Raw genomic sequence first — 22,321 nt, 5'->3', positions numbered from 1 at the left:
CCAGTTTGTAAATGAGAGATTAGGGCTAAAAATGTAGATTTGAGACTTATAACAGTGGATATCAGATAGTATTAATTCATCAAGGGAAAGAATGGAGAAAGGAAAGGCAGAGAGCCAGTGAGTGAATGGACCTTTGAGAATACTCACAAGTAAGTAATGAGAAAAAGAAAAGAAGCAAGCAAAATATAGAATGATCAGGAGGTAGGACGAGAATACTTTAGGATTTTTTTTCTAAGTATGCCTATTTATACCTAAAGCTATTTTTTTTCACAAGACAGCTATAGAAAAGGAGAATCAAATGGTAAACCACTCCAGTATCTTTGCTAAGAAAACCCCAAATGAGTTTTGAAGAGTCAGACACAATTCAAACAGAAAAAGTTGTAGAAAGCTTTCAGTAATGAAGATTATTTCTTATATCTGCTCCAAAAAATATTTGAGGTTGAAATATCAATTTATTAAATTAACACATATATCTGATATAAAAACTTAACCCTATCAATGGAGGACTAGTCCTAATTATAATTAAACACACTCCTCTATATAAAGAGAATAAGATCTGAATCTAATACATGAAAAATTTTGGTTTCTAAACAAAAGAAGGTAATCCAATGTTATTTACACTACTGACCATTTTCATATTTTAAAGACTCAAACAGCTTTCAATAAAAGCACCAAAATTCAAACTATATACAAAGAAAAGCTAATAACAATTTAGAACTCAAAAGTATATTTTTTTTCTTTGGAGGAGGGGAGGCAAGGCAATTAAAAGTTAAAAAGTTAAGTGACTTGCCCAAGTTCACACAACTAATTAAGTGTCAAGTGTCTGAGGCCGCATTTGAACTCAGGTGCTCCTGATTCTAGGGCCAGCATTCTATTCACTGTACCACCTAGCTACCCCATCAAAAGTATATTTTAAAGTATACTTTGAGTTTTTTTAATTACAAAACAAAAATTCTATTTAGTTGCAAGATGTTCACTAGTTACAGTTGTAGCCACAGTTACAAAATGGTATTCCATCACCTCCTAGCCAACCCCAGTTTCTATAGCTAAAGTGTATCACTATTGTTAAGATAACAGAAGCATCTCCTGAAAAAAAGCATTCATATTCCTAATAAAAATAAAATGTATTTCTGGATCATTTTTATAGACCTACAAAAACTTGACATCAGCAGGTTTAATCAAAATGACCATAAAAACTGATGTTTAATAACTAATAAGAGGTATATTAAACTTTTAAAATGTAAATTTTTTAACAACCTAGTACATTTAAAATGATTCAATATACAGAAGTCTTCAAAAATATGTAACATCTAAAAACACTACTTTTTTTTTTTTAATACTGCAACTGAAAAATCCATATAGGCTGCAGTACAAGTTGTCCTGAGTAAAAACAACTATGCTAAAGGGGCCACTAGAGGATGCCCAAGTACATGCTGAACATTTTAACCAAATGAGAAATTTTTCTTGAAATGTCTTGTTAGTGGAATCGTAAAAATAACATTAGTGGACCACTGTAGACAATAGTTCTCAAAAGTAATTTAAGAAAGTAAATCTAGAATATGCTGTAACAGTAATAATAATAAACATTTATATAGCACATACTATCTGCCAGGTATTATGCTAGGTACTTTATAAATATCTCATTTGATGCTCAGAACAACACTTGGAGGGAGATACTGAGTGAAGTAAACCTTCATAGTAAAGAATGAGGTAAGATTTGAGGAACTGGTTGATAAAAAGGAGAGAAAAGACAAAGTAATTATGGGAAACAAACTATCCAATTTGACTGGACTGAAGTATATGTTAAGCTGAGTAGTGGGAAATAAGACTGGAAGGGGGTCAAATGATCAAAGGGATTGAAAAGAGGTAAAGTAGACTACTTCACCATGTAAATAATATGGAATCACTCAATGTTTTTTGACTAAGGGTCACAATCAGAATTATTTTTTTATTATTATTTATGTATTTTGACATCCTTTTCTTTTTAAATTTTAGATTCCAAATATTCTCCCTCCCAATCCCTCTACCACCCACTGAGAAAGCAATATGATATCAATGTACACATGGAATCACGCAAAACATACTTCCATGTTAGCCGTATTTTAAAAAAAAAGCAAAATAAATTATAAGTAGAAACTTCAAATTTGCACTCAAAAAGTTCATCAGTTCTCTGGAGGTGGATAGCATTTTTTCACCAAGAATGCTCTAAAATTGATTATTGACAGAGCAGCCAAGTCTTTCACAGTTGATCATTTCAACATTGCTGTTATTGTATACACTGATCTTACAGTTCTCACTTCACTTTGCATCAATTCATATAGACCTTGCCCTGTTTTTCTGAAGTTACATCCCTTATCATTTCTTGTAGTACAATAGTACTTTATATGCCACAACTTGTTTAGTCATTCCCCAAGTGATGAGTATCCCCTTGATTTCCAATTCTTTGCCACCACAAGAATAGTTAAGATAAAATATTTTTGTAATGATAAGTCCTTTTTGTTTTTCTTTAATCTCTTTGGGATATAGATCTTCTAGTGATATTGCTGGGTTAAAGGGTATGCACAGTTTTATAACCCTTTAGGCACAGTTCCAAATTGTTTTTCAGAATGGCTGGACCAGTTCACAACTCTACCAATAGTTTCATTAGTGTACCTATCTCCCCTCATCCCCTTCCAGTATTGTCATTTCTGAAATATGTGAGATAGTTATCTCAAAGTTGTTTTAATTTATATTTCTGTAATCAAAAGTGATTTAAAACATTTTTTCATAAGGTGAAAGATAGCCACAAGCACTAGCACACCTTTTGGCCCTGGAACTGTAACAAGGGGGTCCTGTTCCCCTGATGCTGAAAGCACTAGCATTCCTCTTAGCCCTGGAACTGTGACCAGAGTCCTTGCTCTCTTGTGGCCAACCACAAGTACTCCTCTCTGCCCTGGAACTGCAACCCAGAAGAGTATGGGCAACCAAGTTTGCCAGTCAGTGTCAGGTGTACCCAGTATAAGCAACAAGTCCCTTGTAATCTCTTTCTAATCAGTTGCACAACCCCCTTACCATCTCTGAGCTGAGAGCTCCCAAAGCTTCTGCTGATGCTGCACCATGTGTGTGCACTCCAAACAGGTCTACACCTCAGTGTCACAGACCTCTCCTCCAGAGTGTTTTCCCCTGGAAAAAATGTCTCATCCTGAGCTTTTGATGGCTCTGACACTTCAAAATTTAATTTGAGGCATTATTATGAAGTTGTTTGGCAGGGAGGGAATGTTGAGAGAGTTTAGCTGAGTTGCTGCCTGTATTCTACCATCTTGGCCTCCAATCAGAACTACTCTACAAAAATGTGAGACTAGAAGCAAGGTCTTGAATTATGAGACTGTGAATCTAGCAACACAAAGAGTGGATTCTCTAACAAGAATCTATCCTCTCCAAGTCAACCAATTCCTTTTGTAAAAAGGTAACTGAAGGTAACGGGGCAGCTAGGTTGTGTAGTGGATAGAGTTCCGGGCTTGGAATCAGGAAGGCTCATCTTCCTGAGTTTAAATTTGACCTTAGACATTTACTATGTGTGACCCTGGCAAGTCACTTAACACTGTAAACCTTCAGTTTACTCTTCTGTAAAATGAGCTGGAAAAGGAAATGGCCAACCACTCCAGTATCTTTGCCAAGAAAACCCCAAATGGGGACACAAAGAATTAAATACAACTGAAGACAGGAGGGTAATGCCTTGACTTTTAAGTGAATCTAACTGGTGAGGAGGAAAATGCTTTTGCTACTCCCCCTCCCATAAGATAAGCTTACAAGTAGGTAAGTCTTTATAACCAAGATGAGCTTTCTGACAAGTCAGACCTTTAATTGTATTTCCCTAAGAGATTAGCCCTTATCTTTGCTGGATCAGTCAATAAACATTTGTTAAGTAACTACTAGGTGCCACATACAGCATTAAGGGCAGTGGATACAAAAGGAGGCAAAAGTCCCTGCCCTCAAAGGGCTCCCAGTCTAAAGAGGGAAACAATGGGCAAAAAGATACATATGAAACAAGCTGTCCCCACAGGATAAATAGTAATTATTAACAGAGGTAAGGCACTAGAAATAAGAGGGGTTGACAGGTGTCTTGTAGAAGGTTGGATTTTAGGACTTAAAAGAGGGGAGGGAAGCCAATAGTCAGAGTGGGAGAGGGAAAGCATTTCAGGCATGGGGGACAGACAGTAAGAGAAAATGTAGGGGGTTAAGAGAAGGAGCATCTTGTTCATACAGCAGTCAGAAGGTCTATGTGACTGGACTAAAGAGTACATAGCTGGAAGTTAAGTGTAAGATGACTAAAGTAATCTCTTGAATAAATCTCAGTAACAGACCCTTATCACAAGAACTGGTTGGTTTGGATCTGTCATATGGCACCTGAGTTTCACTGAGGGGGTCCATATCCAAGATGAACTGGTTGGTTCAGACTTTTAGGAGTATGAATTCTTGTCAGAGTTACTTCTCCTTATGCTGCCGTTTATGAAAGGAGACTTAATGAAAGAAATGGTAACTTTTTCACCTTTTCCCTCCAGAAGGTCTTCCTTAATGGCAGAAAAATCATAACAACAAAGTCCTTATGACAGTCTAACCATGACCACTCTCTCTCAGGGATGCCTACAATGTTCCTTTATAGCATATGAATTCCTGTTACTAAAATATACTTAAAAGTAGGAATAGTCCATCAAAGAGTAGTATAAATATGTAAATATATTTCTCAAAGCACCTTTAAAGAAGCACAAATGAAGACAGTGGCAGGCATTAAAGACAAGAAACAAGATCAGAAACTATGAACCTATATCTTAACATTTCCCCCAAATATTCTCATGCCTTGTGGTAGCATATATAAATTTTTGTGTCCAGAATTATGATTTCATCTGTAAGGTATCTCTTGGTGACAGAACTCCCTCTACCATTGCATAGCAGCAATCATTCTGTAACTTACAATCTCAGAAAGCTGAAGCATAGAAAAATTATGTGACCTGCCTAAGCCACACAGCCAGTATGTGTCACTGGCTAAAATTGAAAGGAGGTCTTAATGCCTCCAAAGCTGAATGCACTATCAAATAATGCCTCTTTACAAAAAATTAACTTTTCAAATATCTATTCAATTATTCTTCTATAATATCATACAATAATCATTACATTGATGTAACAAAGGCTTTACATTTCTCTTGTCCATAAAATCAGCTTAAAAAATACTTTCAGCATAAAATTCTAAGCAAGTAAAGAACTAATTTTTCATTTAAGTAAAGCAGAAAAAACAAGTGTCATTTTAAAAAAGAAAATAAATGAAAATGAAGTGTGACTGTGAGAAAGAGATCATTAAAAGCTGACTGTGCAGAATGATTAGGGTTCAAAATTTACCTATTATTTAGATATATAGCAGATTTTAAATATCAACTCTACCTATTTAAAACTTTCAGGAGCAAGAGCATCTGCTTCTCATCACAGTAAAGGAGGTCACCATGTTAAACTGAATGTTTCTGAGCCAGAAGAGTATCAGTCTTATAAAACTGACCAAAAAGCACACAAGTTATTTATGTCCAGGGAAGAGAAATGAGGAAAGATAAAAACTATAAGAAGATAAAATCCAGAGTTCACTTACACTAAAAGTACTATTCCTGAAAGACAATTTAAAAAATTAAAAAGGTAAAGATATGTCAAAAATATAAAAACTGTACATTACTATTCAACAGTCAGAACTTCTCACCCTGACTGTGTGCACTTCCGGGACTCAGTGATGGCTGAAGCAAATCTTTGGTTGGAGTTAGGTAGGCTTCTTTTCCCTGTCGCTGATTCATCTTTGCTGAGGTCAGAAGGTGTGAATCATCACTGTTTGTTACCAAGGCTAAAGGAAGAAAAGAAAATCAATACTAACCGGATAATTTTATAGCAACATAGTAGTCACCATGCACTCTCATTTTCTGTTTACTTATTTTTAACTTTTCTTAAAGACTCACACTGCCATTTTTGGTTTAATACTCTAAAAGGTAAATGGAGTAGTTAAAAATTAACCTTTTATAACATTAAGATTGAGAAAATGGAGGGGGGAGTATACAATTGTTAATGAAATTGTCTAGTTATTTTAATTGCCAAAGGATAATCAAAAGCCCATCTTAACAGAACTGAGAAGTGGCATTATTTGAATATGAATAAAGACTCTCAAAAGTATTGTTAAGTGATAAATATTTAACATTCCATAAGAAAAATCACATGATGGGTTGCTGGTAGACTACGGTTTGAAGAAATGAGGTTAATAAATATCACATTTCTAAAATTACAAAATGGAGAAATGAATCAATGTTCATGCTTGGCCATTATAGGAGTTCAGAGGCAGAAATCCGAGGGCAGTTTTATTCAGAGTGGTGCTAGTCCTCATTTAACTGAAAAAATCCCGTCATGCAAAACTCTCCCATTCTCTAACCACACTAGGAGACTAAAGTGTTACTGAATATTTCTCCTTCTGATGACCCTGAAGTAAGAGGGCCAAATATAGTAGGAGTAGCAGTGCGGAGGGACCTTAGCTATTCAGAAGAGATAAGAAATCCAACTCTTCTATTCCTTCCGCCTTACTCCTTGTAGAACCTGCCCAGTCATAAGGGAGAAAACAAAGAAGCACTAAGAAATGTTCTCTGAATATAAACCAGGTAATTATATAGTACACTAGGAATTTTATTGTGTAATTTATTGCATTTTCAGTTTTGTCACTATGTCCACTTTGTACTTAAAGTGAAATCTAGTAAAGTATTAATAAATCATTAAACATTTATTAAGTGACTACTGTGTGCCAGGCCCTGTGCTAAATGCTGGGGATAAAAAGAGGTAGAAAGGAGCAGCCAGCTGGCACAGTGAGTAAGAGCGCGGCCCCAGCTTCGGGAGACCTGGGATCAGTTCTGGCCTCAGATACTCTGCACCCACACACCAAAAAAAATAACTGGCCATGTAACCTTGAGCGAGTTACTTAACACTGATTGCTTAAAAAAAAAAAGAAAGAGAAAATAGTCCCTGCCCTCAAGGAGCTTAATGGGAGAGTGAAAAAGGCAAATACCTACAATGCAAGCTATAGAAAGAATTAAATAGTAAATAATTAACAGAGGGAAAGTACTGGGAATTAAAGGGGTTGAGGAGGGTCTCCTGTAGAAGATGGAATTTTAGGTGGGACTTAAGGAAGTGAGGGAGGTCAGCAGTCAGAGTGGAGGAGGGAGAGCATTACAGGTATGGGGGAACACCCAGAAAGAATGCATAGAACAGAGAGATAAAGTGCCTCCTTCGTGGAACAGCCAGGGGGCTAGCCTCACTGGATCAAATGGTTTATCTAAGGGAGTAAGTTTAAGACTGGAAAGGTAGGAAGGGGCTAAGTCATAACGGACTTTAAACACCAGAGCGTTACACACAGATTGACTCATGGACTGAAGTATAGCATTACAGTGCCCTCTACTGGTTTCCACTAAATATGAAAGTGAATTTCATTTCCCTAATGTTCTTCATTCATCTAAATTAAGAGTAGAAAACACTGGCATATTTGAGAGTAATCAAAGTTAGAATATATGTACATCTCACACCATATTTTGAAACTAGAGCTAATCAGGAATGATTAAAGCTCACAGCAATGCATAAGTCCAAAATCCCGGTTTAGTATAGTATCTCCCCTTAATTTAAGTGGAGTTGAACAAAAAAAAATTTAAGTGCTTTTCACAGGCCACAGGTAATTCCTAAGGTAAGATAACTAAGCAATACTGACTACAACTATCTAGTAACTAGAACAAGGTTTCTTAACCTTTTTTGGGTCATGAAGCCCTCAGGCAGCCTGGATGAAGCCTAAGGATCCCTTCTCAGAAGAATGTTCTAAAATGCATAAAATACAAAAGATTGCAAAAGAAAATTCATTATACTGAAATGCAACTATCAAAAAAAAGTTTTTTAAGTTCACAGATCCCAGTTTAGGAATTGGTACTGTACAGAGTGGATCTAATCTTAAATATTCAAAGGTAAGGCCTTTTATATATTAAGATAAAGACTTTAAATAGAACAGCATGTGTGATATGTGTTGCTACACTTTTTCCATTAATAAAACATAGCTAATACTATGAATTATCTCCCAATTATTCTAGGTAGATGGGTGTTACAGTGACCTAGAGTCAGAAAAATAAGTTCAAAACTAACCTTAGACATTCACTAGCTATGTGACTCTGGGAGTCAACCTCAGTCTGCCTCAGTTGCCTTATCTGCAAAATGAGTATAAGATCAGTACTTCTTTCCCCAGGTTTCTGTGAGGCTAAAATGAGATAATATCTGTAAAGCAATTTACAAACCTTGAAGCATTATACAGATTCTAGTTATTCGCTATTATTATTATTCCTTGAAGTCAGGGAATGGGCAGTACTCATCTTTACCAACCAAGAGGCCTAGCACAATGCTTTGCATATAAGATAAGGAGAGTGACTAGACCAGTGACCTCATTAGTATGAGGAACTCCCCGAGGAGGTAATTCCCTTTATAGGTGCTGATCAGTATCTTCTCTGCAACTTAAGAGAACTGTCTAGAGCAGGGCTGTCAAACAGAAACAGAGGCCACTAAACAAACCATAAAGATCCAAAAGGATCCCTGTGGCCACATATTTACTTGAGACATTCACATATTAACCTTATCTATGTTCTCTTGTTATTTTAATTTATTTTGCTAAATACTTCCCAATTAAAGTGAGTCAGTCAGCAGGCTACATGCCTGACACCTCTGGTAAAGGGACTTGTCTAGGGTCACACAGGATGTGTCAGAGTGGGACATGGACTAGCTTTCAGTTCAGCTCTCTATCTACTATGTCAATCAAACAACCTCTCTATAATTTATATACATAGCATTTAATATTTATTGAATCTAACCTCTTCACTAAAATAAGTGATGTGATTCTTTTGGAAATGAATACATAATTTTCTAATTTCATCCCCACATTACTAAGAAAAACCACAGAACTTTAGAGTTCAAAGGGACTTTGGAGATGTTTCACTCATTTTACAGATAAGGAAATGAAAACCAGAAAGTTTAATAAACAACTTGCCCAGGTCAAACAGCTAGTTATTTATAAACAACTTGCCCAGGTCACACAGGTAGTTATAGCAAACATGGAAATCAAAATTCTGTTCCTTCCAATATATCATGTTACAAAAAAACTATTCATATATTTTAAAACCATATAAAAGTGAAAGCAAGTTTCTTCTATTACCAGAATTTTTAACTCCCCATATGCACATAAAATTTCTCAGAACATCCTGATACAAAAGCATTTCAGGTAGTAAAAAAAAAGTTGAAATGTTTTTACAGTTAATATTCAATATCATTGTTGAGTTCACCCAAGTCATGGAAATGCAAAAATAATTAAAAATCTCTGCAGGGATTACAACAAATCTAAATAGGAAAAAGTAAAGAAGTTCAGGTAGAATAACTACAGTTGTTTCAAATAAAAAGGGAAGGACGTGGTTTCAGATTACAATTTTTTTTCTGGTTACATTTCCCCAAACAGATCTGTTTTTTAAATTTGATTTTTATTATTGAACTAAACTGTATTCTATCTGGATTTGAGATACAAGTTGTCTGTGGTTTTTTCAGGCATATCAAACAAATTAAAAGCAAAAAGGTGGCACAGTGTTTAAAGGTGCTGCGCCTAAAATGGCATAGAATTTCAGAGCTGGAAGGGACTATCTGAGACCCTTGATCCGATATTCTCTTCACTGTCATGAGAAAACTGAGTACAAGAAATTAAGCAGCTGATCTCAGGCAGGATACAAAGATGAGCCATGGAGTTGGCATTAGAACTAAGATCTCCTGATACTCTACACTGAGCTTTCTACTATGTCTTGCTTTCTTCCTGCTGTTTGAGGAAAGAGATTGGAGGAAAGCAACAAGTATAATATTTTATAGTCAATTCAACATTTACATGCAAATATTTAGCTATGAATTCACCAAATTCTGACGACACATTCTAATTTTGGCAGCAGCACAGCTGAGTGGAAAAAGCAATGAATCTAGAGTCCTCATTCTTGATTTCTTTATCTGTTTTGCAATTTTCTATAAACGTCAAGTAATTTAATTTGGGCTTCAATTTCCTCACCCATTAAAATGTCAAAAATGGACTACAAATTCTCTAAGATTCTTTCCAATCCCAAACATCTATAATTTTATGCTTTATGAATAGTACAATCCATAGTTTTGATCATGCAAATGAAAAGAAACATTAATTTCAAAATATATATTTAATATCTTTCCTTACAGATAAGAGAAGTCCCATAGATGGAATTGTGGCGAGAGCTCTGGCTCAGGCATCTGTCTGCCACTGTGATAAGAAGAGGGCATTGCCTCAGTCTCTATTTTGAGCTTCCAGACATTGTTCCTGGAAGCTCAAAGGTCATAACACATGCAGAACCAAGGCTGGGAAGGAAGCCACAGCTGCTGTTTTGATCAGCTGGCAAGTGTCTTTATCTCCCCCCTTCTGTTATGTGTTTCCAAACATGTATGTTCTTATCCTTCTCCTACTGCCTTCTGTAAAATTCCATTTTTCTATGCTGATTATGTATTCACATTTTACATAAGAATGATAAAGTAAATACTTTGGGCTCACTGACTTTTTTTTTCTTTCACAGAGATAAGCTTGTGTTCTGAAAAGAAATAAAATATGCAGATAACTATCTCTATCGCTGGTACTACTGATGGATACTTGGATAATTTATAACAAAGAACCTCAAAATTAAAAGAGTAGGTTTTCACATTCATATTATCTATTTGATCTATTCTATATTGTACAAAGTATATCAATAACATTTTCTTAGTAATCAGTAATAGCAAATGGCAATTCATAGATGAAGTTTAGTAAAGGAATTCTACTTACCTTTCCGGAACTTCCCCAAGGTTGTCCTACCAGCAGAACTTCCTATATGATCAGCTTTGGTCAAAATAGCTGATATATTCAGGAGAGGCCCTAATCTGCTAATGATAGCCTACAAAGGATCAATCAATCTAAAAATTACCAAGAGGTGCCTATTCCATACTGTCCTCACTACTGAACCTGAAAAGATACTGAATTAACAATAAAAATTATTCACTATTTTGTTGCCTTCAAATAAAGGTAAAATGAATTACTGCTGGAACACTAACAACTCTGACTTGACTACCACAAACAAATATTAAAATATTAGCTCCCAAGTAGGCTATTAACATTATTTTGATCACTTACTTGATGGCCCATGGACATCTTTGGCATCACCAACATGCTTTTAGTGTAGTGTAATAGAACAGCAAACAAATACAGTCCACACCAGGAAGAAGCAATATGCATCAGGATAAAAGCATCAGTAAAAGAAAAGGAAAACAGAAATGGTTTTAGTTTCTTTTGCTAAGTAGAAAGCACATGCACACCAATCCTAATAATTATAATGTTAAATACTAAGGAGATTTTATATATTTTAAACACTTTTTTGTTGGACATATCTCTTTCTCCCCCAAAATAGCGTGACTATTTCTGGCAGTATTCACTCATTCATTCATTCATTTATTTTAAGAGTGATTAAGGTGTTCTTCTTTAGTAAAACTGCTGAAAATCTCAAACTAATGTTAAGATACAGACCTTTAAAATTAAGCTACACTGTAAGCCCAAAATTCTTGTAAATTTGTTTTTTAAAGCAAATCAGAACTGGCAAAATTTTTGTTACAGTTAAAGAAATTGCCAGTAGTTATTCATTTATATATTTGCATTCTTTAAAATGAATAAGTAATAAATCTCTGATAAATATCTTCTACACTTTAAGAAAATGACTGGTTTCATGTAACCAAAAAAAATCAACTTGAAAATATTACTATAGACACAGCTTTGGGTAACAAGTTTATTTGCAACATTTTGCATTTTTCTGCAAAGACACAAAAGCCCTGGAAGGAAAACTTCTCACATGGCAACAAAAATGAATGCTGGTTATAACAATAAAATTGTATAGGTCAGTTGACTTACACATTTTTTAAATTCCAGTGTGTATAAAGCACTATATAAAGATGTAAATAGATCTTTGTATAGATTAAGATCGAATTACTGATCTTGAAGGGCATATTACTTAAAGGAGAGAAAACAAAAGCATCAATAAAAGCAAACCCTAATATTAACACACTGTATAAGATTTCACTGAAGGCTATCTTCAGGTCCTAAGGGAGATTTTTTAGTCACATTAATACTCTTTCAAAGGAACAAAGTAAAATTCATAGTATAGAGTAATAGAGAAATGATTTAAATCATCAAGAAAACCAGAGGGCTAAAGAACACAAGTTCATCTTAAATGCCTTGATGGTTAAGTTAGGGCCACAGCAGCAGAGAATAAAGAAAATCGAGGATATATTTTAGCTTTTATTTGCTTTTGTCTCTCAGAAAAAAAATGCTTTTACCTCTTTCCAAAGTGATGGCTACTTCACAGTACTTAAAATTATATCCCCCTGTATCCTTACAAGTGTTTCTTCCAACATCTCATTGTAACTGAATCATTTGAGCTCATCTTTGTGTAGGTTTATTTCATTTTTTCATCTACCTAATCTATCACAGCAGAGTTGTAAGAAAGAAAGCACAGCCTTTGATCATGATTCATCGGTGCTGAAGACTCACTGCTAGGAGTCATAAGTGTCACAATTAGCAAGTTATGATGGCAAAGGGAAAACTAATGACCATAATTTCCAAATTTTCCAAAATAATCCAAATTTCAAATATTCTCAACATCGTTCTCATAAGCCACCAAAACATCTATTGGATTCCATTATTTTTGGCAAATGGCCTTTGGATGTGAAGTCATTAAGGATTAAAATAAACCACAAAAGAGTTAGTGCCACAAATGAGAAAATTAAGCAGGAAAAAAACTCAGTTACTCACAAAAACTCGTGCATGCTAGCTAATGTTAATACATATCTAATTACACATACATTTCATGAAGTTATAAGATTTAAAGAAGTTACAGGTAAATGAATAGAACAGAACAGCACATTCATTTTCCTAGAAGAAGCAAATAATGAAATTAACAGTTTGTTTCATCACACACCCAAAAGTAACAGGAAATACTTAATGAAATAAGTCATTTCACCCTGAAATGATCATGATTACACAAGGAAATAGACTCTAGGAGATTACTATTTATACATTATTATCCACTACATGAATTACCAATTTTTCATTTTAACTCATTTTAATTAATCACTAATCTTTACAAACTACCAGGCAAGTCTATACCAGTGATCTCATCCTGAGGGAACTTCCCCCCTGAAGCCCTGTTTATCAGACAGGTGACTGCCTCTCCTAGATTTCAGAAAAGCCCCAGCAAAAATTCACTAATCTCTCCAACCAACTTCTCCAATGCCTCCTCACGAAAAACCTTTTCTCCCTACCATACCCTTACATAAGGAAATCAACTTTGCTATTTATTGTTCCTGGACAGACCCCATTCACCATTCCAAGTAATTCTACCCGCCAAAATCTCCACATGTCTTTCACATTAGAATGTATAAACTCCTTGAGGGCAAGGACTACCAGGGTTTTCAGTATTTGTGTCCTCTCCTCGGAGCCTACCACAAAACAGTTGCTTTTTCATTCATTTATATGCAAAACAGAACAAAGAAACTAATTTGGAATATGTGATTCTGAATCCAAAAGCTACTGAAGGGATTCAGAAGGCTAATACCTATAGATTAACAGTAGTTATAACCAGCACCAAACAATATACTAAAAAAGAAAAAGAAACTGGCTATACCTTGTTAAAGACTGGTTAAAAATATAGTCATCTCAGAATCAGCTATCTGTATGCAGTCAACTAATCAGAAATCATAGTAAATACAAATTAGATTGATGAATACACATGTACAGTTACCATCACTGAGACCCAACCTATTTAAACAAGTTATGAAGATAAATGAGAGGAAATGGGAAAAGTGGAGACAATGATTCCGTTATAATTTCCTAATAAATTTAATTACAAACCAGTTACTACAAAAAGAAGCTTAATAAAATAGAGGCCACAAAAGTACCTTCGTTGATTTTGTTAATCAGAGATCATAGTTCAATGGATTTTTAATCTCATCAATGTGGTTAATTACTCCAGTGTGAAAGCCACAATCCTTTAAAATTTCTTTCTCCTCTCTTGTCCAAATCCTCCAATAAATGACAGAAAAGGGGGGGGGGGGACGACATTCCTATCCCAAGCCTTTCAATATCATGTGGGTACAAGTGCAACATTCAGATTTATCTCTCTCACTGTATGGCTAGCCTGGGCCATAAAGGCTTATAAATCTCATGGATGCTTCCTTTTGGGCCACTTCTGCTGTGCAAGTTATCACTAATAATCTATGGTACCCCACTTATGCCTATATGTAAATGTGTGTGTGTGTAAAATCTTTGCTTTTTGGATCAGCCACAATTTGAAAATTTACACTGGGGTAGAATTTTCCTGTATCAGTGAAATCACAGATCCTGGTCAAAAATAAAAATATGCAGCTAAATATTGCATTTAAAATAAACTTCTCAGGGGCAGCTAGGTGGAACAGTGAATAGAGCACTGGCCCTGAAGTCAGGAGAACCTTAGTTCAAATCCAGTTTCAGACACTTGACACTTAACTAGCTGGGTGACCTTGGACAAGTCACTTAAACCCAACTGCCTTGCCTCCCCCCTCAAAAAAAAAAAAACACAACACTTTTATATGCTTGCAAAAAAAGTTCATTAAACATATAACTATGATTTAATTGTATTTTGTGAAACTTTTAATATCAATAAATTCCAAACCAGAAATAATCACTGTCAAGAAACTGTAGTGATGTAGAGTTTTAAATTTGTCACCATAGCTATAATGAACCTATCTGAGAACAAGAAAGTTCTCCATGTAATATAAAGTAATATAATACTGCTTTTGCATACAATTTGGTTGCTAAAAGGAACAGGGAAAAAAGTTTTTATTTTTTAAAAACATATAGGATTTAATTGTGAAGAAAGGGTTTTCAGAGAAACAATGGTAAAAGAAGCCTCTCTTGAGGCGTAAGGCTGCAAGGAAAACGGAACCAGTCAGATCACTTATACATAATTGTTTTTAAGAATACTCACAAAGTGATAAATAACTATTTAGAGATTATGGGCTAATTAAATAAGGACTACTTGCTTATATTATAACTGAGAAAAAAAAGGGGAGTTCATGAATTTTTACTGCATAAGAGTAAAGTGAGTCACTGATTACTGGGAGGGAAATTCTGATTTGAACCACTAAAACTGACTGGCAATGATCAAGGAAACCAGAGAGAACTGAAGACACATCAAAGGTGGAAAAACCAGCTTTCTCAGAATTACATGAAGAAACTGGAAATAAGGAGAGACAGAAGAGAGAAAGGCATCAGGTACTAGTTCCTTCTTAGCAGCATTAACACTGAAGCTCATTGGATTTATTGTCACCTACAGCTGGAGAGAGATGAATGCTCTCAAAAGGGTATGTTGGTCTTTACAGCTCTCTAGTTAGAGAAGGAAAAGAAAAATGGGGAAAACCAGGCTTTGCAACTGATCTGCTGTTGGATCAAGTTGGCTGATGGATTATGACTGGACAACAAAGAATCCTCATGATTTATAAAGAACTGGCTGGGCTGGACTGTTATGACAACCAATAGAACCAGTTTTACATTTTTCTGGCTGAATGGGACTGCTAGCTAATATAACAGCAGTTAACTGTGATGTGGCAAAAATGTGGTCCATTATTGAATATAGCTAGTTAAAAAAAAAAAAAAGAAACAAAAACTTTTTTGTTTCCTAATACTTCCTTTATCAAGGATGTCCTCAATTTGTGTATAAATGACTCAAAGACTGTATAGCTTAGCATTATAAAATGCAAAATGGATAATTTTGATTACATTAAATTGAAAAGCTTCTGTACAAAGTCAATGTAACCAGGATTAGGAGGGAAGTGGAAAATTGGGAAAGAATTTTTACAACCTATGTCACTGATAAAGGACTTATTTCTAAAATATACAGAGAATTGAATCAAATCTATAAGAATACAAGTCATTCCCCAATTGATAAATGGTCAAAGGATATGAACAGGCAGTTTTCAGAGGAAGAAACTAAAGATATTTATAAGCATATGAATAAATGCTCTAAATCACTATTGATTAGAGAAATGAAAATCAAAACAACTCTGAGGTACCACAACTCACCAGTCAGATTGGCTAAGATGACAAAACAGGAAAATGACAAATTCTAGAGAGGATGTGGACAAATTAGAACATTAATGCATTGCTGGTGGAGTTTTGAACTAATCCAACCATTCTGGAGAGCAATCTGGAATTATGCCCAAAGGGCTATAAGTAATTTCATACCCTTACCCTTTGACCCAGCAATACCACTTCTAGGGTTGTATCCCAAAGAGATCATAGAAGTGGGAGGAAGACCCATATGTACAAAAATATTTATAGCAGCTCTTTTTGTGGTGGCAAAGAATTGGAAATTAAGGGGGTGCCCATCAATTGGGGAATGGCTGAACAAGTTGTGGTATATGAATGTAATGGAATACTATTGTGCTATAAGAAACGAGGAGCAGATGGATTTCATATTTACCTGGAGAGGCTTAAAAGAACTGATGCTGAGTGAGAAGAGTACAGCCTGGAGAAATTTGTACACAATTACAGACATAACGTATGTGTGATGACCAATTTTGATGGACTGGACTCTTCTCAGCAATCCAGGGGTATAAGTCAACCCCAAAAGTCTCATGATGGAGAGAGATGTCTACATCCAGAGAAAGAGCTTAGTTTGAACCCAGATTGAAGCAAACTACCTGCTCTTTTTCTTTTTCTTGTTTGGTTTTGTTTCCCCTTTCCCATTGTTCATTCCATCTGATTAACCTGACTAATGCCTAATGTGAAAGTATTTGCAGATACTATACTTGATTGTAAGCTGCCATAGCGGGGATGGGGGGAGGGAGAGAAAATTTGAAACTCAAGGAATTGTGGAAATGAATCTTGTAAACTAAAAGTAAACAAATTAATAAAGACCAAAAAATTAAAAAAAAAAAACAAGACTATAGCTTAGACAGAAAACAGTCACCTAGGAGATGACAGTGAGTTGATTTAAATATGTTGAATTTGAAGGGTTGAATCCGTATCTAACTGGAGCTGGTAAAACCAAGGTTAGACACACAGAAGTGTAATGGAAGCCATGGCATTGAGATCACAATGAGTAAGAACAAGAGGTGGAAAAAGTAAGGGGAACATCCAAACACAGAAAGAGGAGAAATTAAAGGAAGAAACCAAGAAGTAAGGGTAGAAGATATCAAGAAAGAGCTAGATCACAGAAGGCAAGAGAGGAGAAAATTTAAGAGAAAGTTAAGGTTCAACAACATGAAAAAGATAAAATACACAAAGGATAAAGACTGAATAAAAACTACTGTATTTATATTTTATGCAATAAAATTACTGACATGAATTGTCAGTGTTTCTCCTTTAGAAATTTATTAGCAACTGAATGGCTTCATGTTTGGAAAATATGAATAATATTAAAAGAATACTACTGACCCCAACCAATAAGTTTCACAAAACATCCTCCTTATGTAAGAAATAAAACGCAAAATTTGCAGTTGTCCATCATTAGCAATTATAATATAAAAACCCTCAAAAAAGGTAAATTCAAAAGTCATTATTCAGATCTTCTAGCCATTTTTCTTCTTAAAACCCAGAATTTTTGTTAAACTAATGTGATTTTAAAATGAAGTTACCTGCAGCTCAATATCAAAATAAACCCCAACCTATTTACAATAACTAAAGAGCCATTTGGACTCTAAAACATTCAAGACGTGCATGTAGGTTTATATATAATTTTTGTTGCTGTGCAGAAATAATCTTAATCCATCTATAGGCTTTGATTATTTTCCCCTTAGCATCTGAACTTAAATTGCATACTTATTAATTTGATTTTATATCATAAACTAGTCTTTCATAAGTTTCCTCAGAGGCAAGGAATGAAAACCCATTAATTGCTGATGGTATGGCTATTTTTCCAATGACTCTGGAGGAGAAAGTGAAGGCTGGTGACCTAGCACAGTCCTCTCTCACTCAAATCAAAGTCAACTGCAAGTCATGTCTTCATTTCCCTGATGCCATGGTCCTCTTCAAAAACAAAAGACAAACACAACCTATGAGTAGGCTGAACTGCCTGAATGGTGACCCAATTAGTTGGGTAACTCAGCTCGTCCTCTCCCTCACATTCTCCTTCTCCTTTTCCTTTTCCTCTCCAAAGGAAGGTAAATTTTGATAGTCAGAAGCTGCCTACTTAACCTGGGGTTTACTGGCTTCCTTCCTTCCTTCCTTCCTTCCTTCCTTTCTTCCCAAAACCTTTAACCCAGTTCACTCTGAAGCTCATAGACTGGACCACAATAGTTCCCTGCCCAAGCTCCACTTAATGGCTGTATTTTGGGCCCTCCTGGCCCATCCCTATTCACTATATGGGCATTACCTCACTCAAAGTGAGTACCTGAAAAGGTCTTAGCCTAAAATGGCTTCTAAAAAGATCTCCCATTGCATCCTGAGTCATCTCCAGTCATCCTGATGAATATCTGATCACTGGATGAAAATGGCTCTGGAGAAGAAACTGAGGCTGATGACTTTGCACAGTCGCCATGGCCCTCTTCGAAAATAAAGGACAAACATAACATTTTTCCAATACAGTTTCTTCACTGTGAAGTCATTCTTTACAGATGAATCTCTGCTGAAGCTGACTTGTGACAGCCAAGATGAAAACTGAAAAAAAAGCCTTATAGAAAAAATCTCTTAAAAGCTGCCCAGTCATGGTTCACTTTGAGCCTTACAGTTACAATCTAATAGCTTCAAGCTACAGTGATATTGGTTTAACACTTCTAAACATTTTGTTCTAAAATTATGTCTATTTTTGTAGGTTTTTTCTTTTCCTACAGTAAGTGGAGAAATACACGATTTAATAACAATACCTCCTTAGTTTTTTAAGAGGGCATCTAAAAGTATATACTTATCTCTGAACACCTCCAGAGACTATGTAGAGGGGAAGCTGAGCCCTTCTACTCAGAACTCCTCAAAATCATGCTTCCTTATCACTTCTTTATCACTTTATCAGTTTTCCATTGTGCTACTTCTAGTGGATAAAATAATCTGACCTCCACTTGTTGCTCTGAGGACTATAATCAAAACAATACTACCAAGTATTCTGAAAAGGGTATGTCAATAGATTATCTCATTTTTCCACTTAACCATCCCTGTGATTTCACAGACTAAAACAGGCTTCCCTAGCTATCATGCCCCTAAATATGTTGTCTCCCCCTATTTGAATCTAAGTTCCTTGAGGGAAAGGACTATTTACTTCTGAACTAATAATATTCCTAGTGCTTAGAACTTAATAAAAACTCATTCATTCATTTACAGCTTACCAGTATAAAACAGACCATATGAATCTCAAATGGCAGTGACCATTTAAAAATAAACATTTTTAAATGTCTTTTTAATCATCCCACTAGCTACTTCCATTAATCAACTATGCTCGTTTGCAGTGCGGTGAATGTTTATTTTTTAAAAGCAGAGCTTGGAATCTTGATGAAATATAAGAGTTAAAATTTCAAGCAGTATTCTGTTAACTCATTTTTTTCTTGGGCTAGAGTAAGTCCTGAAACTAAAGAGCATCTAACACTAAGAGCATCTAAATTCAATAAGCTCACTTGCTTAAAAGACTTAATTTATGTAGTAATTTAATTTTCCTAAAGTAATAATAATTTTAAACATAAAATTAGAGACTAGTGTTATCTGTCAGTGTATCAGGTGGCAAAATAATTTATTTAAAGAAGGGAAAGCACTCAAAGATGTACTGCAGGATACTAGATCTTAAAAAAAAAAACTACTGGGGCATCAGTATTTTAGTGGTCATGTGAAAGGTTTTAAAAGAACTTTAAAAGGACACAAGGTTCAGAGTCAAACAACTTGAATCTTCATCACAGTTCAGTCACTACTTTACCTAGGCAGATAACATAGTGAGAATGCTAGATATGAAGTGAGTAAGACCTGAGTTTGAATCCAGCCTCAGACACTAGCTGTATAAATCTAGACAAGTCACTTAACAACCCCTAGCCTCAGTTTCCTTCTCTGTAAAATGATACTAATAGCATCTACCTCAAAGAGTGGCTGTCACAATTAAATGAGATAATATATGAAAAGCACTTTTGCAAACTTTCAAGTGCTATATAAATGCTAGCTGTTACTGTTATCTTTATTATTTATTACCTATGTGTCATGTATAATCACTTAACCTCTGGGCTTCTCTTTCTCATCTATAAAATCAGTAGGCTGGACTAGATTTGCGTCAGCATAGGCCTGCCTGTTTCTGTATAGCATGAGAACCCAAAATAGCTTTTACATTATAAAAAAAAAAAGTCTTACTATATTTAAAAATGTAAAAACCATTCTTAGCTCAAGGCCACACAAAAGCTAGCAGCCCTCCAACTATAGTTTGTCCATCTCTGAATCTAGATGATTTCTAAAATCCTTTCCAATTCTATGATTCTAAGATGATCTCAATGACCATCTCAGTCCTCATTCTTTTAAACTTTCTGTAATATTTCGTTTTGTTGTTAGTCATTTCTATCTATTTAGTCTATCTTTCTAACTCTCTGTGACCTCAGCTGAGGTTTTTTTTTACAAAGATACTGGAGTGGTTCACCATTTTCTTCTCCACCTCATTTTACAGATGGTGGTGCAGTGAATACAGCACCAGCCCTGGAGTCAGGAGGCCCTTGAGTTCAAATCCAGACTCAGACACTTAACACGAAAACTAGCCATGTGACCGTGGGCAAATCACTTAACCCCAACGGCCCTCAAAAAAAAAACCTGAGGCAACCACAGTTAAGTGACTTACCTAGGGTCACACTGCTAGTGTCTGAGGCCACATGTGAACTCAGCAATCTTCCTTACTTCAGGTCCAGGGTTCTCTCTACTGCAACACCTAGCTCCCCTATCATTTCATACAGCTGAACAACTTCTGAAATTCTTTTATCAACTAACAAGCACGTGTACACTATGCTAGATGTTGAGCTTACAATATATTAACAAGAATACAAAATGTTCAAAATGAATAGACACAGGAAATACGTAAGATACAGTGTTTGGGGGCTGGGGAGGTAGAGACAATAAGAACTGGGGGAATAAGGAAAGCCAGAGGCAAGGAAAGAGAGCATTTTAGCTTCAGCTATATGTTAGGTGGCTCAGTGGATAGAGTGCTAAGCCTGGAGTCAGGAAGACCTAAGTTCAAATACAGCCTCAGTGTGATCCTGGGCTAGTGACTTAACTTCTGTTTGTTTTAATCCACTGGAGAAGAAAATGGCAAACTATTCTAGTATCTTTGCCAAGAAAATCCCATGGACAGCACTGACATGCTATGGTCCATGGGGTCAGGAAGAGTCGGATACAACTCAACGACTGAAAACTATGTGATCAAAGTACTGCTGGTCACTGCAGATTAAAAAAAAAAAAAGTAAAATAGTTCCTGACCTTAAGAAGCTCACAATTTAAGCAGCGGAAATAACATGTAAATATTTATATATGCATAGATACATGCAAAATATACGGAATATGGGACTGGATATGTACTAGACCTGGGTAAAAGGAACTTTTGGGGAAAAACTTCCCTCTTCCAACGCAAGACAGTAAGTACTTTATCAGCAATTTAGAATTAGAGAGCTGCCTACAGCAGAGTTGTCACACTTAGAAAACTCCAATGGTGAACCACATTAAAACGTTATTGGCAAATGTTTAACAAAATAAATAAAAATCTAATATAAAATGTTGCTGTGTGTGTGTGTGTGTGTGTGGTTTTCTAAGTCAATGCAAGGAAGACCTACAAGGAAGGATTGACACCACTTGCCTACAGCACTGAGAAGTGACCTGACTAGAGTCACAAAGCCAGTACATAACAAAACTAGGACTTGAACTTAAGACTTTGTGGCTTGAAGGCCGGCTCTCTATTCTCTACACTACCCATGTTTCCCCGATAATAAGACACTGTCTTATTAATTTTTTTGGACAGAAAAACACCAGAGGGCTTATTTTCAGGGGAGGGCTTATTTTAATGAACATTGACAGCAATTTTAATAAACAGGTAAATGTGAACAAAAAAATGTACCTTTATTCAATAATGAATTCAATAAAGAACAGGATGACGCGCTCACTGCTGCAGCTCTGATTGGATGCAGCTCGGAGCGTGGTGTGCGTTTCACGGGGGGGGGGGGGAACGACGACGGTGCATACAGAGGGCACCCATAA

The 22,321-nt window shown here is 35.6% G+C and overlaps 1 protein-coding gene across 5 annotated transcripts in view; it reads right to left on the bottom strand.

Moving 5' to 3' along the window:
• OSBPL8 (oxysterol binding protein like 8) overlaps nt 1–22,321 on the bottom strand; it is a 206,571-nt gene that overhangs the window by 98,327 nt on the left and 85,923 nt on the right. For 2 of the 5 annotated variants that reach the window (XM_069094813.1, XM_069094814.1), the window contains exons 3-4: nt 11,234–11,270; nt 5,720–5,857 (exon numbers count right to left, since the gene is read on the bottom strand). The exons of 1 other annotated variant lie outside the window; for it this stretch is intronic. In XM_069094813.1, coding sequence (XP_068950914.1) covers nt 5,720–5,857; nt 11,234–11,270 — 175 coding nt within the window. Of the gene's footprint in view, nt 1–5,719; nt 5,858–10,273; nt 10,366–11,233; nt 11,271–22,321 lie in introns of those variants that run through there. 2 more of the 5 variants (XM_069094817.1, XM_069094816.1) reach the window with 2 other exon arrangements.

Source organism: Petaurus breviceps, unplaced genomic scaffold (assembly GCF_028583685.1).
Source record: "Petaurus breviceps papuanus isolate PSGF00001 unplaced genomic scaffold, PetGlider_PUasm1.0 221, whole genome shotgun sequence".
Classification (NCBI taxonomy): domain Eukaryota; kingdom Metazoa; phylum Chordata; class Mammalia; order Diprotodontia; family Petauridae; genus Petaurus; species Petaurus breviceps.
This window is presented reverse-complemented; position numbering and strand designations above follow the sequence as displayed.